The sequence below is a fragment of the Silene latifolia genome, chromosome 8 (assembly GCF_048544455.1).
Source record: "Silene latifolia isolate original U9 population chromosome 8, ASM4854445v1, whole genome shotgun sequence".
Lineage (NCBI taxonomy): Eukaryota > Viridiplantae > Streptophyta > Magnoliopsida > Caryophyllales > Caryophyllaceae > Silene > Silene latifolia.
The window spans coordinates 56229433-56246309 of NC_133533.1; the positions used below are offsets into that span (position 1 = coordinate 56229433).

At 36.5% G+C, this 16877-nt stretch overlaps 1 protein-coding gene across 1 annotated transcript in view; it reads left to right on the plus strand.

Annotated features, from left to right (window-relative positions):
- LOC141595216 (chromatin structure-remodeling complex protein SYD-like) overlaps window positions 1–16877 on the plus strand; it is a 35896-nt gene that overhangs the window by 12128 nt on the left and 6891 nt on the right. The window contains exons 11-30 of the mRNA XM_074415185.1: window positions 2082–2179; window positions 2316–2501; window positions 2863–3043; window positions 3130–3318; window positions 3405–3448; window positions 5708–5764; window positions 5875–5971; window positions 6090–6262; window positions 6361–6574; window positions 6722–6847; window positions 7145–7234; window positions 8685–8801; window positions 9047–9127; window positions 9243–9350; window positions 10034–10203; window positions 15290–15368; window positions 15487–15561; window positions 15714–15811; window positions 15929–16036; window positions 16778–16835. Of these exons, the coding sequence (XP_074271286.1) occupies window positions 2082–2179; window positions 2316–2501; window positions 2863–3043; window positions 3130–3318; window positions 3405–3448; window positions 5708–5764; window positions 5875–5971; window positions 6090–6262; window positions 6361–6574; window positions 6722–6847; window positions 7145–7234; window positions 8685–8801; window positions 9047–9127; window positions 9243–9350; window positions 10034–10203; window positions 15290–15368; window positions 15487–15561; window positions 15714–15811; window positions 15929–16036; window positions 16778–16835 (2349 nt within the window). The remainder of the gene's footprint in view (window positions 1–2081; window positions 2180–2315; window positions 2502–2862; window positions 3044–3129; window positions 3319–3404; window positions 3449–5707; window positions 5765–5874; window positions 5972–6089; window positions 6263–6360; window positions 6575–6721; window positions 6848–7144; window positions 7235–8684; window positions 8802–9046; window positions 9128–9242; window positions 9351–10033; window positions 10204–15289; window positions 15369–15486; window positions 15562–15713; window positions 15812–15928; window positions 16037–16777; window positions 16836–16877) is intronic.

Here is a 16877-nt window from a genome sequence, read left to right on the forward strand (position 1 = left end):
ACCTCAAGAAATTTCGACATAAAATTGTTAAATTACAATCAAATCAAACGAAACTAAAATCAGATCTATAGTATATGGAATTAACAAATGCGAGAACAAAAAACGCAGCATTGTGAATGATTATTTGGTGCCGACGAATCGAAGTTGGGGAAAAACTTAAGAGCATTAATTGGGAGTATTATTTTACCTCGCGAAAGGCCCAACCTCTCACATCAATCAAGGGAACCTTGCCTTCTGCGAGTTATTGCGAACTAAAAAAACGATGAAATTATGGAACCCATTTGTATCCCTGTGGCAGACTGCCGTACTTCAACGCATTCTGATCTCCCAGTACTTCTATAATCTATAATCTGGAATAGGGGATAGGTTCACTAGCTAGCGTAATCGGTGAAGCAATAGATCAACTCAGTTCCATTTCTTGCTTTTTTTAGAAATTTTTGCGTCTTTGTTTTTTTATAGGGATTGGGGACGACATTTCAGAGAGATTCCTGTACTTTCTTGTGCCCATGATATAGTGAGAGATGAAGATGATGAAGGAGGTTGTTGGGTTGAAGGATATTGAAATTAAAAACGAAACAGAGGGGATGGGGGTATATATGTCCATTTAGAGATAATTTATGTCCAAATAAGGAAATAGGGAAGAAAACCTGAAGTCCTGAATAACCGAATAAGGAAATAGGGAAGAATATAGTGAATTGGAGGGAGTATAAGAAAGATGTTGGTAAAAAGGTGTAATAAATCTGAAAAGAACAAATAAATTTTTAAAAATTAAATAAAAATGCTAAATATTTCAAATAACATTAAATACTAAAAATCCACATATATCATTTCCCTCCATTGTGCCCTCTCCGTCACCATTCCCTCATCAAGCCCGAGAAATCTCGTATCGTGTTCTATTCTCCTAACTAGTGTGTCCATAGGTCTCCTTCTCACATGGCCAAACCATCTTAGTTTCGTGGAATAAAACATTTAAATTCCGTATAAAATAAAACTATAAAATGCTATTATTATCGTTGTCACAAAAAAATAAGATTAAAATACTGTGAGAAATTTTATACAATGAAATCATTAGCTTCGTGGAATAAAACGTTAAAATATAAATTTCATGACATTACTCAATTCTATTGGTTGCTTGATATGCAATCTTATCTTTATTAAACCAAGAACATTTAAAGCAAATTCCTTCACCCACATCATCATATACAACTTTTTATCCCCCAAAATTTCAACACATGTGAGACCCGCATTGTTTGCATGACAATAAAAACTTCCCACTACCATCTTTGTTTCTCATTTTCTCAATTTTCTAAACTCATCAAAATTAATTTGGCTAAATTAATTTCAATGGAATTGGTTCTTACCAAGCAAAGAATTATGATCAAATTAATGTTTTTTTCATGTTTTCTGGAAGTTTTTGTTCGGTTTAAGAATTGTGGTGAATTACTTTATTTAATATTACAACTGTATAAAAAGCAAACAATAATGTTGTTTATAATGATTTTGAAAATGAGATAATAAAGATTTCTCAATATTTATATTGTCGTTAAATTATGTATAAACTTAATTACTTTTCATTCATATATGATGGTTTTAGTGAAATTCTAATTTCAATATTTTACAACTTTTTAAAACTTTTTTTAATAACAAGTTTAATAACCAAACCCGTGCAATTTTGCACGGGATAAAACTAGTTCAATTTAAAATTTACAAGTAATACACTAAAAAAACTCTACATACCATGGATGCACTGCCCGGGATCTATACTAGTCTATCTATTATTAAAACAACAGTATTAGCAAATGTCTCAAGGGCTCTCGCCTACGGTGAGGTAGGGTTGGGGCGTTTACATTCATCTATCTATTTTTTATTGTGTGCTGAAAACACACAGAAGTTGCTTACAGATGATCCATGAACCCTTGTGTACCTCGTTCTTCCCAAATGCTATATCAGCATTGCATGTTGACGAATTTTACTATCAGAAAAAGGTGGTGACATGACACTAACTTCGCATTTGGTTTCATGCTGAAAAGGTGCAAGTCCAAATGTTCTTAGCACTGATCTCGTATCTTCTTTGTGTCTAGGAAACTGTGAGTTCTTCTGAAGACATATCTGCAAAAACAAGGAGTGTTATTGAACTGAAAAAGCTTCAGTTGTTGGAGCTTCAGCGTCGCCTTCGAAGGTGATTGTATAGTTTGTCTTGGGCAGAGCTTTTATATACCAGTTTGCTGTATATTTGCTCACAAGAACTGGTGATTCATGCCTGATTTGACGTAACTTTTCTGCTTGACCTTTTGTAAAATCCTGAATATTTGCAGTAATATTATGAACGATTTCTTTAAGCCTGTTCAATCCGAAATGGACCAGTTGAAATCAATTAAGAAACATCGAATTGGTAGAAGGATGAAGCATGTTGAAAAGTATGAGCAGAAAATGAAGGAAGAACGACAAAAGAGGATCCGTGAGAGGCAGAAGGAGTTCTTCAGTGAAATAGAAGTTCACAGGTGCGTTTAATTTTTGTCCTCTCATCCTTGGCTTGCTCGTTATTATGAACTATGAGCTACTTTGTTTGTTAAATTTTTTACATTAGTTAAAGCTAATGGGGTCATTCCATTTCCAATGGAGTGACTCGCTACTCTTTGGTTCTGGATTATGATGGAATAAAGCAAAATGGCTCACTAAAGTGGCCGTGCTTCTTTCTCTTGTGAAGTACCCGTACTTTGATGCAATTTTTGACGCAATTTTCATATTGGGTCATTCGGAAATAGTCTCTTTGTGTTGCAATCTGTGGGAGCCATTGAAACACTCAGGTGTTGTTGTGTTGTTGTAAATAAAACTAATGGGTTAGCTGATGTTTCTTTTCAGAGAGAGGCTGGAAGACGTGTTTAAATTTAAGAGAGAACGTTGCAAGGGATTTAATAGATATGTGAAGGAGTTCCATAAACGGAAGGAGCGTATTCACCGGGAAAAGATCGACAGAATCCAGCGTGAAAAGATAAACTTACTGAAAATCAATGATGTGGAGGGGTACTTACGGATGGTTCAGGTGTGTGGGTGCTCTAGAGTACCATTGTCATCTTTTCAAACTTGTCTCTTGTACTGTTACCAAATTTCTCTGAATTTTTATGATAGGATGCAAAATCTGATAGAGTCAAGCAACTACTCAAAGAGACTGAAAAGTATCTTCAAAAGCTTGGATCCAAGCTGCAGGAGGCAAAGACTTCTGCCCGGGAAGTTGACATTGATGAAAATCATATTGCCACTTTTGATGCGAGCAGTGAAAATGCTGCAGAGACAGAGGATGAAACTGATCAGGCTAAGGCAAGTTACAGTCAGTGTCCTTATACTAGTTTATGTTTCATTGTGGCTTTATCTCTCACATTGTCCTGTGGCAAATTGTTTTGCAGCACTACAAGGAAAGCAACGAGAAGTACTATCTGATTGCTCATAGGTATCTACTTTGGCTAAGCGTTAAAGCTTTGTCAGACCTTGCTGAGTTTTTTTCTTTCTAATGTCGAGGCTTTTAGGAAACATATAGTATCTGAATAGGAATGTTGTTTCTGAAGATATAGACAATTGACGCTCCTTGAAGATGAGAACTTGTTACATTGACACGTCACTCTAGCTGCGTGTCAGTTGACACTACACTCCTTCAAACACAATACACCACTTTAATTTAGGCCAAAAACATGGAAAATATAAAAAAAATAGTCATTTCCAAGACATAGCGGAGTCCGATGGTTGTATACGGGATTTCGTGGTTGCTTAGATGGGAAGGAGGAGTCTGTTGTATAGCCGAGGTAGTACAAGTATGTGTCTTGGCGTATGCTGGGATGTTGTGACTATCCTATCTCGTCAATTCTACTGAAAAGGGTTACAGTAATTCAGGGTCATACAATGTTTATGTATGACTAGTGGGAGATTTACAAAGGGACGACGCGTAACATCCTTAAATAACAGTTTGTTTAGTCAGGTATGACAAGGCTAATTGATGAAAGGGTTGGAAATAACCACCCAATTGGGCTTTGGAGCCCAAGTCCTTTTGTGGAATAGTCAATAGAGTCTAATCTCTGGCAAGGCCATCTCTATGGATAAACTTTCTCCAATTTCTTACCTTTTTCAAAATCCCTTGCTATGTGCTTATGATTCCTTCTCTCTCCACTTCCAATGTAGATGTTGGATGGTTATTGTGCTTCAGTGCGACTCCTTGTGAGAATTAATCTTTATATTCTAGTGCTCTTTAATTTTCTTTTGTTCATTGGATGTCTAAACTTCTAATTATTATTTTGCTCCTTTTTATATTTTGTAAGATGCTGTTTTGTCCTTGTCAAATTTTCATATATTTTAGTGTTGGATGGGTAATATGCTTGAGCCATCGCTCAAATACAACACCATGCCTAATAATTCATGTGCAACAAGTCTCCTGTCAAACAGTTAACCCTAAATTATTGTAAAACCATCCAGTGAAGACATATTTACCCTTCCCATACACACTGTTATTTATTTAAAGTTGTTAGAAAGGGTATTAAGTAAGGTGTAATGAGGTTTTACATGCAAGATCGCCTTAACAAAGAATTTATGTTTCGTGTGAGCTGCATAATTTGATTAAATGTTGTCATCTACGACTACTAAGTTATGAAATGGAAGTTGTTTTATGGGGTATGCTTTAGTTCGTGAAGAACAATTTCGGTTGGTTGACATTTCTGTATTTCAGGTTGTCTTTTGTTTACAATTGTCACCCTGATGAAGATTTTTTTTTTGGTATCTTAGTGTCACTCTTTTGCTGTCATTTAACTGCTACCAGTCATGTAAAAAAAATAAAAATGAAGGGGCTTGCAAATTGAGAGTTTGTTTGGTAACTTGGTATTAACTGCAACCTCAACTAACTGATATCTGGCAGGAATAAGCCGCAATGATACTGCAGGTGTAGTCTTGTAGATCACTTTCATGGATTCTTGGAAATTAGATAAGATAGAAAAGTAGCCTATTTTATTCCAATAATTGTTGTGTAAAACTGTCTTACATTGTGAGACGGTCCTCTTATATATAAAAAACACTCATTTATTGATAGTAATAGATGAGTGTTTAACCAATAAAAGGACCATTTCACACTGTAACACCGTCCTATTCTATAATTTGTGATTTTATTCTCATCTCCTTACTGTTAACATATAAATGGTATTCCCTACATCCCTGTCATTTCTCTGCATTTTCGTTTGGCACAAAGACCAAGAAAATGAGTGATGATGTGCTTTTAAGAAATAGAAAAAGAGGAAAAGTAACTCGCACATGTGAAGGAAAAACAACTTGCATTTATTGAAAATGGAAATATGACACCCAAATAAAGAAAACATATATAAATGAATGGGAAGGAAGGAGTATCTCACTAATACAATATAATAAAGGGAATAAGAAGTAAGTGAACAACTGTTGATTTCTGCACATAGATGATGCACGGACTTCTATGTTTCATGTTACAAGAAGAGTGTATATTAGTTGGTTGTTCCGATGTCATATTGTGATCAGAAGTTGGTTTGGATTGACTTTAGTAGGAGTTTTAGGTTCTGCTGTGTTATGCTGACTTTTCTCAAGAGTCAGATCTCAATGTTATTTTGACCTATTATGAGGTTTGGTACCTCAACATGCTGTTAGTCAACTAGATATGTTATTGTTGGTTGTTTAACCTTTTTGTTTTTATTATTTTACGCAGCATCAAGGAAAGCATTACTGAGCAACCAGCTGGAATCCAAGGTGGAAAGCTGAGAGAGTGAGTAAAATAAGGCGCTTCCTGTTTCACATTCCTTCTGAAAGTCACTTTTTGTTACATTAAGCAACAGCTGGTAAATGATTGTTTTGTATAATATAAATCACATTCAGGTACCAAATGAATGGTCTGCGATGGCTTGTCTCACTCTACAACAATCATCTGAATGGGATTCTTGCTGACGAAATGGGGCTTGGAAAAACTGTTCAGGTATAAACCGAGTGGTTTGGTGGTAATATTTTGAGAAGTAATGGTTGCTGGTGTACTGGCTCCCTTTTCGGTATTTTCTAGATCACAGTTATGACGAGCCTTTGTATCATTATTTCAGGTTATTTCTTTGCTTTGTTATTTGATGGAGGCAAAGAATGATAGAGGACCTTTTCTTGTGGTTGTACCTTCGTCAGTTCTGCCCGGGTGGGAACGTGAAATGTCTTTTTGGGCTCCGGGCATCAACAAAATTATCTATGCAGGACCTCCAGAGGAACGACGGAGACTTTTCAAGTAATTTGCTAGATTTTTTCTTTTCTTGATAAATCTGCTAGATTTCATTTGATTAGTTTCTAACTCGTAAATTATAATAATCTTCATTGGTTTCTCAGAGATAGCATCGTCCACCAGAAGTTTAATGTCCTCCTGACGACATATGAATATCTAATGAACAAGCATGATAGACCTAAGCTGAGTAAGATTCACTGGCACTATGTTATAATTGATGAAGGTCACCGAATTAAGAATGCATCATGCAAGTTGAATGCTGATTTGAAGCATTATCATAGCTCCCACCGGTTGTTGTTAACTGGGACACCGTTACAGGTTACTGACCAACTCTTTTCCCATTCTGTTCTACATTTTTAGATTTTTTTTTTTTTTTTTTTTTTTTTTTTTTATTTTAAATTTTTGGCTGGTATCTTTAGCCCATGTTATGCTCATTGAAATTGCTTTGATCTTGAAACCTTACAGAACAGTCTCGAGGAGCTGTGGGCGTTGCTTAATTTTCTGTTGCCAAATATTTTTAACTCCTCTGAAGATTTTTCTCAGTGGTTCAACAAACCATTTGAGGGTAATGGTGACAATTCCCCCGATGAGGTATTTTTTTTTTTCATGTTGTCGATTTCTCATATTTCGTTTATGGTTTAAGGTGGTAAAGCTTTGCTTGATATGCTTAGTTAGGTTGATTAGATAGGTTGATTTGTTTCCCTTAAAAATAAGATTAGTCATTATAGCTGGATATCTTAATTATCCAGCTCCCCTTTTGTATATGGGTGTCACCTCTTGGGTATCTCTTTCTACATGCGCGCCAGCCGTCAGTGTCCTTTAGCTCTAGATCTTGTAAAAAGAAGGTATGGTGTATTTATCAATTTATTTATTCTTTATTCATATCAGGCGTTGCTATCGGAGGAGGAAAATTTATTGATCATAAACCGCCTTCATCAAGTTCTTCGCCCCTTTGTACTTAGAAGGCTGAAACACAAGGTCTGTTCAATTGTTCTAATTTTATACTATGATAGTATGATTATCTTGCTGCAGTAACTGAGATATTTGCCAGATAGTTTTAAAACCAGAAACACATATTGCTCATGTATGTACATTATTCTGATGCTGTAGGGGCCTGTAGTGCCTCCACAATTCTTTTTTTTTATATATATATATTTTGTCTCAAGTAGACAAGTATTGCATTCAAAGCAACATTGATGATTTAAAGAAGCTTATGTTACATTTTCCCCCCTCAAACTCCAACTATTGAGTTTTTATTTGTGGATGTACTTTTATCAGCAAGTCTCAGAAACTCAGCTATAATTTTGTCTCCATGACCAAATTCACACGCCTCCCTTTTAGTATGAGGCTTGTTTGTCTAAGACTGAAATAACCTCTGGAGGGAACTGTCTCACAAACCAGTGTGTGTATGCATGTCTTGAGACAACCTATTGCTTAGAAAGACAGATTGCTTATCTGTATTAAGCCAGTTGATTGCATTAAGCATACAAATAATATGAACATATAGATGACAGTTATCATGAAGCCAAGTTGTATTAATGTTTGAAAAAGCAGGTTGTGCGGGAACTTATGGCTCTGTATAAAAATTTAAAGGATCTTTTGGAACTTGATTGGGTGACATTTATTACCCACAGAGCCAGTTATATTTTGACTTGGAAAAGAAACCATTTTTTCTGTTAGTTATCACAAAAAAATGACATTTCATCAAGACATCAATCATTCATTTCGATATATGAACTCACATTGACAGTATCCAGTGGGGCAGGAAATACTTGCTCCCCTCGGAAATCTATTATCCTCAGCAAAAAGGATTTGTACAATCTGCGGCAAGGAAGAGATGAGTACTGCATTCATTATTATCCATCCCAGCATATAAGATATGTTTGGGAGTTGGGACATATAAAGCAAAACCTGCACTGATTGAAATTTTCATATACCGATGTGTTATTTCTCTTCAAATCTATTATCCACCAGAAAGCTATTAGTTAGATAAAAACTTCAGACTACCAGATACCATTTATTTTGGATTATTCAGAAAGGTGGCTACGTCAATGAGTTACTTTAGGAAAGAAAAATTAGCTTAAAAACATGGACTATGTCTGAAAGTGACACAAACTGTTTGTAATGTTTTTTTTGGCACCAACTAGACATTTTCGTTTATTGGCATGGAAATAACATTGCAACGTTTCCCTTTTCCTGTATTGTATAATGTAGATGATTTAGCTTTAATTTATCACGGTGTTGTCTTTTGAAAGAATTTATTCATAGAACTCCTTACTCAAAAGGCGGGCCTGTTGCAACTCTTTACTAGGAAAGTTTTTGTCCTCAAATGTTTATTTAATGTTTTTTACATCTTAACATTGTTCTATTAAAAAGAGAGAAAATGATAGTTTAAAAGGCAATTTGCTATCTTCGTTGATGCTTACAGGTAGAGAATGAATTGCCTGAAAAAATTGAGAGACTTGTCAGGTGTGAGGCTTCAGCATACCAAAAGCTTTTGATGATGAGGGTTGAAGAGAATCTTGGCTCACTTGGAATGACGAAGGTTTCTTTTCCTTGTTTCTTATATTTTTCTGTCACTGGATATATGCTTTCCTCTCTGGAAAGTATCATGACCAAGCCTTCAGATAGAATATCTTCCTTGGGTTCTCGTCACTTTTGATATTTACTGCTATCTGCATTTCAGCAATTTTTAAACTTTAAAGTCACTGCACTTCCTGTAAGGTACTAGTATATTTGAATTACACTCTACCACGTCATCTTGGTAATGGTGGTTAATGTTCCTGTCAGGGCCGTGCTATTCACAATACTGTTATGGAGCTTAGGAACATTTGCAATCATCCATATCTCAGCCACCTTCACGTAGAGGAAGTAAGCTCACCCCCACTTCCAGTGTCTTTTCACTAGGACTTGCCAATTTGTGAATAGAGTCTCCTTCATATCATAGGTGACTAATGTTTGTTTTTGAACTATTTTCTCTTTGTAGGTGGATAGTTTAATTCCTAAACATTTTCTCCCCCCAATTATTAGACTGTGTGGCAAGCTTGAGATGCTGGATCGGCTGCTGCCTAAACTTAAAGAAACAAATCATCGGGTATATGTGTTTTTTTTTTTTTTTTTGGCATTGCTTGTTTCCTGTAAGTTGTCAATTTCTTATGATGAGCATGTCAAACATGGGGTTCAAATATTTGGTGGATTACAAGTTTAATTACCCTGTCATTGTTTTTGCAATCCCTTTTCATGGTGGGATCTGTTGGTTACATCTTGCCACGTATTACAGTGCTCCTATTTTAGGTGTCAAATTACCTTTTTAATATAGGTGGCTGAGATGCCAGATCTTTCTGTGATTGTGTAATTGCATAATGCTTCATTGTCGTGGATGTAATGTAACTGATTGCGGCTGGTGCGGGCCTGCGGCTATAATTTTAAAAATGTTTAGCAAAAGGAAATGCTAATCTCCATGATTCAAACTCCGTGGTGTAATGTATGAGTGTACGTAGCCTTACCCTTGTGTTAGCAACGCAAAGAGGCTGATTCCAAAGGACCCAAGATGAAAATTGCGTGGAGAACTGCATCAAAGGACTCATACTTCACAATATAAAGAAGCGCAACCACTTTAGTGAGCCATTTTGCGCAATATCTGTCTCTCTGTCTTTAAAACTCTTCATGAACTTTGTATCGCTATCACCTTGTTAGGATTCATTTGACATTTTTTACCCTGACACTTGCACTTTGGGAGTTGGTGTGCTATAATTGCTTTCTGGTGTTGGTTTCTAGGTTCTCTTCTTCTCTACAATGACAAGGCTACTTGATATCATGGAGGACTATCTTGTATGGAAGCAGTATCGTTACCTTCGTTTGGACGGACATACATCTGGCCAGGATCGTGGCGCTCTTATTGAAAAGTTTAACCAACCCGATTCTCCTTTCTTTATCTTTTTGCTCAGGTTAGTAACTGGCTCAGATGAGAGCCAAAGATTTCGTATCTTTCAAGCATTTGGTTTATATTCGTGCTGTTTTCATAATGTATTACTGGTGTAAAGTTTAGGTGAAGTTAAGGAATATGGGCAACAAAATCCACAGAAATGGAATCCGCGATATATTTAAGGTGAACTTGAACACATTATTAAAAAGGTTTACAGAGTGTAGGCGTGTAGCTTGAACTCTTTCCAAAGAACTGACAACATGGAAACAATAAGAATATAACCTCTATAGACAGTTTTGGTTAAGATCGTCCTACGGTAATTACATTTTTATGTGGTGGGGATTTTAAAGTTTGGCGGGCTTTGAAAGTTGCATGTTTTAAACTCATCCCATATCCTCAAAGTTTCACAAGGTCTTGCCATAGGACTATAGGAGCTTCATACTAAAATTTGACCCTTGAAATTTTTAGTTAAAATTTGTAACCTAAGTTGGTTATTGGCTGACAAATTCATGGGAAGTTGTAGTTATGAGGAAATGTATTTGTATCACGGTGTTTGGCGGATGCTAATATTAAAATTTTTCTTGTAATTTCCTCATCCTACAAAATTGTGGAAGTTACTTTTCGAGCCCTATAGGTACGTTGAATCTTCTTCCTATGGTTGATCAAACACGACGAACAATTTCCATGAATGTGAATTGATGAGAATTTTAAATTATTTCCAGGACCTTTTTGTCAAAAGTTACCTAACATTTAGGCTATTTGCATATATGGTACCTAAAGTTATGTTTTGTTCAAAGGTACATTTTACATAATTTTTGTCAAAAGGTACCAACTAATGTTTTCCGTAAAAATGTCAAGATTTTTGTCTTGACTTGGTGATAAGCATTTTTTTTCATTTTTCTTATTTTGTTCGGATCTGTAAATTATAATTGCCATCATAATAGTTTATAAATGGAAGTATTATCCAACCCTAATCCTAACCCTCTCCTTATCCTCTCTCCTTTCCCCATCCTCCTTGGCCACCACCACATCCTAACACTCCCCCATCCTCTCTCCTCTTATCAGTCCCCACCTCCTTAGCCACACCTTTTAACTACTGTTCTCCGGCTACCAACATTAATGACTATTCTCACCACCATTGAGCTCGAAATTGATGCAATAAAAGAGGATAAGAATCAAAATGAAGGAAGAAGATATACTAAAATTGGATAATGTTAGGGTGGGTAAGAGGAGAAGCAACATAGGTAGGGATGAAGTGAGAAGGAAAAAGTGAGGAAAGACTTAAATGAAAGTGTGAGTAATGATAGAGGCGGCTGATTGGATGGCTGGTGTGGGGGGTGGTGGTGAGATAAATATGACTTGGTTGGAGAAAGAGGTAGTGGTTGTGATGAGGAAGGTAGAGGAGACATGATGGTTGAGGGAGGATGTAAGGTGTGGGTTGGAGGAGGGGAGGAGGAGAGACGAGGTGGTTAAATTGAGGAGGGAAAGTGGTATTGGTTGCGGACTTGCGGAGGGTGGGTAAGAGCTTAGTTAGGGTTAAACATTGGTTTCCATCAAGTCCCACTCAATTATTGATTTTTCTTTTGACATAATGCATTATTTGGTGATGATTTTTGTCAAACCCGATCTATTTACGACTTAAACTTAACTAAGATACCTAAACTACCCTTTACTTATTACCAACCCTACACTTGTTTTAATTCATCACCCACATAAAACCCCCAACTCAATTAAAATCATAAAACCCCAAATCAATTGTTCTCCTCAATCACTACTCCCTCCTTCCATTAATGCTAACTCCATGGAAGAGCATTACTGAGGTAAGAGATTTGGTCAACCTCAAGAGTTGTTCAATGCAGCGAGTAAATTGTTTCAGGACAGTAAAAAGGGTGGGAAATTGGACGCATTGGTTTAACATAATTGTTTAAGACCCATTAATGCTAATAAAATTCTGGGCTAGAACAGTTTGGGTACTTTGGGATTCGGTTGTGATTCCAAAGCACACTGCATAATTGGTTGTTTTGCTGCTACAAAAAAGCTCCTTACCTTGTCCAATTTCGAATAAAAAAAATGCTTTCAATGGGTCAATTGATGTTCACTTTGTGAGACGGCAAGTGAGTCAACATCTCACTTATTTTTTGTTTAAGCTCACCAAATTATTCCTTATGATTTCTTGATTATTGTTACTTTTGTAGTCAATAGCAAAGCATGGATGATATTAGTATAAATAAATTCTTTCACAAAAATGTGATGAGATCATAGGGATGTTACCATGGCAAATCACTGTATAATTAAACAAGGTATTTAAGGTTGGTTAGTAAGGAGGGAGTAGTGATGAAGAGGAACAATTGTTTTAGGGTTTTATGATTTCAATTGATTTGGAGGTTTTATGACGGTGATGAATTAAAACAAGGGTAGGGATGGGTAATAAGTCAGGTTAGTTTAGGTATCTTAGATAAATTTAAGTCATAAAGTCGTAAATAGATCGGTTTAACAAAAATCTCACCGTATTCAATATTAGGTGCTAAATTTCTGAATTAAGTTGAAATTAAGGTGGTTATTGGCTAAAAGGACATATAAGGGGGTTATTTGTAAAATTTGGTACATAAAAGGGGGTTATTTACAAAACACAAAAAAAAAACTTTTGGTATCATATTTGCAGATGGCCTAAGCTGTGATGCTCAGACTCTTCACCTGGCCCTGTGGATAGGATCCGGACATGGATCCTTGACGGATCCTTCTATGAGAAATCGGATCCTTCCGTGTGAGATATCTTTAATGCTGTCATAAAGTCTTCATTCATGTTAAACATGAAGAAACGACTTTTCCTTTCTTTTCTTCGATTTTTTTAACTAATAATCATTTTTTTTAGAAAAAATAAAAATTAGAGAGTCCAAATTTAAATTTGGATCCTTGTATCCGAGTCCTTGTTTTTGAGATTTCAAGGATTTGACACTCGGATCCTTACCCGTGTCGGATCCTCTATCCAAGTCCGAGCATCACAGAGCCTAAGTACTAGGTACCTTGTGACTCGACATCCTTATTTCCAATGGAAACCAAACAAACAATGAACTAATTAAATGTATTGATAAATCTTCAGAAACGATACCCAAAATTTATTGTCGTTGTTATGTTACTCATACTCATTTTTGCAGTATACGTCACAAGAGCATTACTTGCATTTTCGAAGTGTCGAAATTGGCCTTTTCTATGAACATCTCCTTATTTTGGCTTATTGAGGGCCTTAAGTATTTGGGTCTAAAGATATCATATTCTGTAGAAATAATACCTTCTATGTTTGTTTCTTGTTAGTTTGCTTCTTGTAGCCAAAATGTGAAGCGCACACTTGCCTTATCTCACAATAAATATGCGGGATGGATGGAGCATTAAAATGAGACATCACCCACTAGCACCCTTAAATGGCGAGGAGGTTACGATCATCAATACTTGAAATACACATTCAGTAACATAAATGAATTACGAGATTTCTAGTACGGTAACTAAGCTATGAACACGAACATGCTTGTGGTAGGAAGTGGAGTTTCGTTAATGAGAAAGTATCTCACATAACATAACTTGTGGTAGGAAACATTGAATGTACAAAATATCAACTAAAATCTAAAAGCCTAAAACAGTATACAAATCTAGTGTCCCTCCTGTAGGAAGGATCCATAAGTATGACTAACAAAATTTGCCTGAAAATGAATACAAAATTTTTGCTAAAGTAAATACAAATGGTTGAATTATACCATCACATTCTCCCCGCACTTAATGTGTCGTAGATCTTGGCGGCTCATAAATCCTTTGTTGCTTCTCTAAGGACCTCCCTATTGGGTAAAGGTTACCGGTCATGATCTCAAGCATGTTCTTGAGAAAAAAATGACAACTCCTTACATCATGTCCAAATCTTCAGTTACTTACCTGTATGCATCTTCTTCTTTAGCTCAAGCCATCTCCTTATGGTTTAACTGTGACACTATAAACAAGTGAGTTCTCAAATACATGGCCTTCAAATCAGATCTTTGGCAGAGGTCCTCTAGTTGAAGACCTCGTGAGGGTTGGGCTCCAATCTCATCGTTATTAGCACCGGGTTCGAGATAGAACTACGGACTAAATATCCTCTTTTGATTCTTTAATTGCCGTTAGGTTGTCACGTTTATCACGTGACTCTCTACAAGTTTGTTAAAATTCGTTAGACGCTTCCGCATTGGTATCATATGCACTTTTGTTTTTCAGAACTCGTAGACACATGAATCCAACTTTATGACACTGACATTTTTCTTCGCCTACTTCAACGGCACTATTGTGCATTGTCTACCGGGTACATATTCGTAATGTCGACCTTCAAATGCTCATTGGGTTGATTCACTTGAAGGAATTGAATATTTAGTTGTGGACATCCTTGGAGTCCCTCTTACCTTCTTAAGTGGAGGTGGGGTGCTTTTAGTGTATGAGCCCCCAATTTTGATTCTTCTATGGTCGTGGTTTTTGTTACCGCAACATAAGGATCACGAGCCCGCTCATGTACGAAGTTACTATATCTTCCAATGTTCTCGTGACTGATTTCTTTGGCAAACCATCGAGACATTCAGTATTTCATGGCAATCTCGCAGACCAATCAGAAAGCTCTCTATGTTGGTATTTTCTAAGGCCATCGTAGTTGGTCCTTGGTTGCAACCTTCTTGTTGGCTTCCATAGAGCCATTGTATCCATCATCACTGAACCTGAGTATCCACAAACCAAGAGCGTCACTATAGGCCATCATAAAGAATGGGCTCAGTTACCAATGAGCCAGAACAAGTGAAGCGCACCGTGCCTTTGTGACAATAATGCAGGTCACGTATTTGATCATTTGGTAGCGAAAGCCCAAAAGTCCAAAGTGTCACACGGCTGTGCGTCAGATTGTCAGAATCCTATTTAGAGAATAAAATGCGTTTATTATCAGTTTGTTGTTTGTTTGTTTGATTTTTTTTTTTTTTTTTTTGTGATAATGTAAACTTTCTACCAATAGATGCTGTGGTCTACCTAACATGTTTTTTGTAAGTACTGTGACAATTTTAAGAAATCCTGATCCATGGTAACTATATTCTACCTTTTGTCTCCGTTAGTATCCGGGCTGGAGGTGTAGGGGTGAATCTACAGGCTGCAGATACAGTGATAATATTTGATACAGACTGGAATCCTCAGGCAATTCATCTGCTTCTCTTTCTCGCTTCTTAATTTATTCCCTGTCTGAGAGTGTCTTTCCTATTTAATGATGTCTTCTTATTTTGAACTAATGAGAGTTTGATCATCGTGATTTAAGGTTGATTTGCAAGCACAAGCAAGAGCTCATAGGATTGGGCAGAAGAAAGACGTGCTTGTTCTCCGTCTTGAGACAGTTAGTTAATTAAATCAATTAAGCTATTTTTACCCTCTAGTAGCACTTGCAAATATTCGTTGTGTTTGCATTAAGGTTTCTGTCAGAGTTTTAAATGTTTGATCGTGTTGCGTTTTTTGGTTGATCTTGCTGGTTATTCTTGTCGTATGAAGGTCAAATCTGTGGAGGAGCAAGTCAGAGCTGCTGCTGAGCACAAGTTAGGTGTGGCAAACCAAAGTATAACTGCTGGTTTTTTTGACAATAATACAAGGTATACTTGATTAAAATGTGGCTAGTATAGTCTTGACTCTTGTCAGTTTCAGTGTTTGGTTATTTCTGGAGTTATATGGACATACAAACTTAAGTCAAAGCTTCTGTCATATTCCAGTGCTGAGGATCGTAGGGAATACTTGGAGTCTCTACTGCGGGAATCTAAGAAAGAAGAAGCAGCTCCTGTGCTGGATGATGATTCATTGAATGACATTCTAGCTCGCAGGTATAGTTCTTGTGCCAAAGCCTTATGAAATATTTAAGAGAGAGCAACAGTCGCAACTTCATTTTTAATTTCAACAGGCATTTTTAAAGAGTTTACTAGTCACTGAAGGCATATGTTGCACACTCGTGATCGTGAATATGGCTTAATATTTGATCATGAATTTGTCATCGTGGCATTGTCTTGGTCGATGCACTATGAAATCCGCCGGTACTGCCTTAAAATGATGTTGCAACAATCTTCAATACCATCATTTGTTAGTCAAAATTTGATGTTGCTCTGCCGATATTTAGTACCATGCGTCTATGCTAGTGAAGGTTATGACTTATGAGAGTTATGACTTGTGAGGGATTTCAAAGTTATTTGAAGGCACATGTCTTTTGATAAAGTTTCTCAATTGAATTACAAGCTGTTTTTTTTTTCTTTCCTCTTGTTTCCCATTGTGCGGGACACACTAAATTTTTATTTTGCACTCTTACTCATGGAGTATTTTTGAGTGTCACGAGGGACCAGCCGACCAAGATACCATCAACACAACCCTCTCATATTGCTTTGTGTTCTATGCATGAATTTCTCAGTTATCAAATTCAGGGCAAACAAGAAACATTATTAATCAGGGATTCAGGGTTGTCAGCTGTTACTTTTTTTTTGTGGTTTCTTCCTTGGTCATTCATCTTTCCTACCAGTAGCATGGTTTTTATGAAAACAAAAATTCGTGGCTGACCTTAGTTTTACTCTTTTTAGTGAGTCGGAGATTGAAGTATTTGAAGCAATTGACCAGAAAAGGAGGGAAGAAGAGATGGTAATCACTAGATATTACTACTGATCTGATATCAGTGTCTAT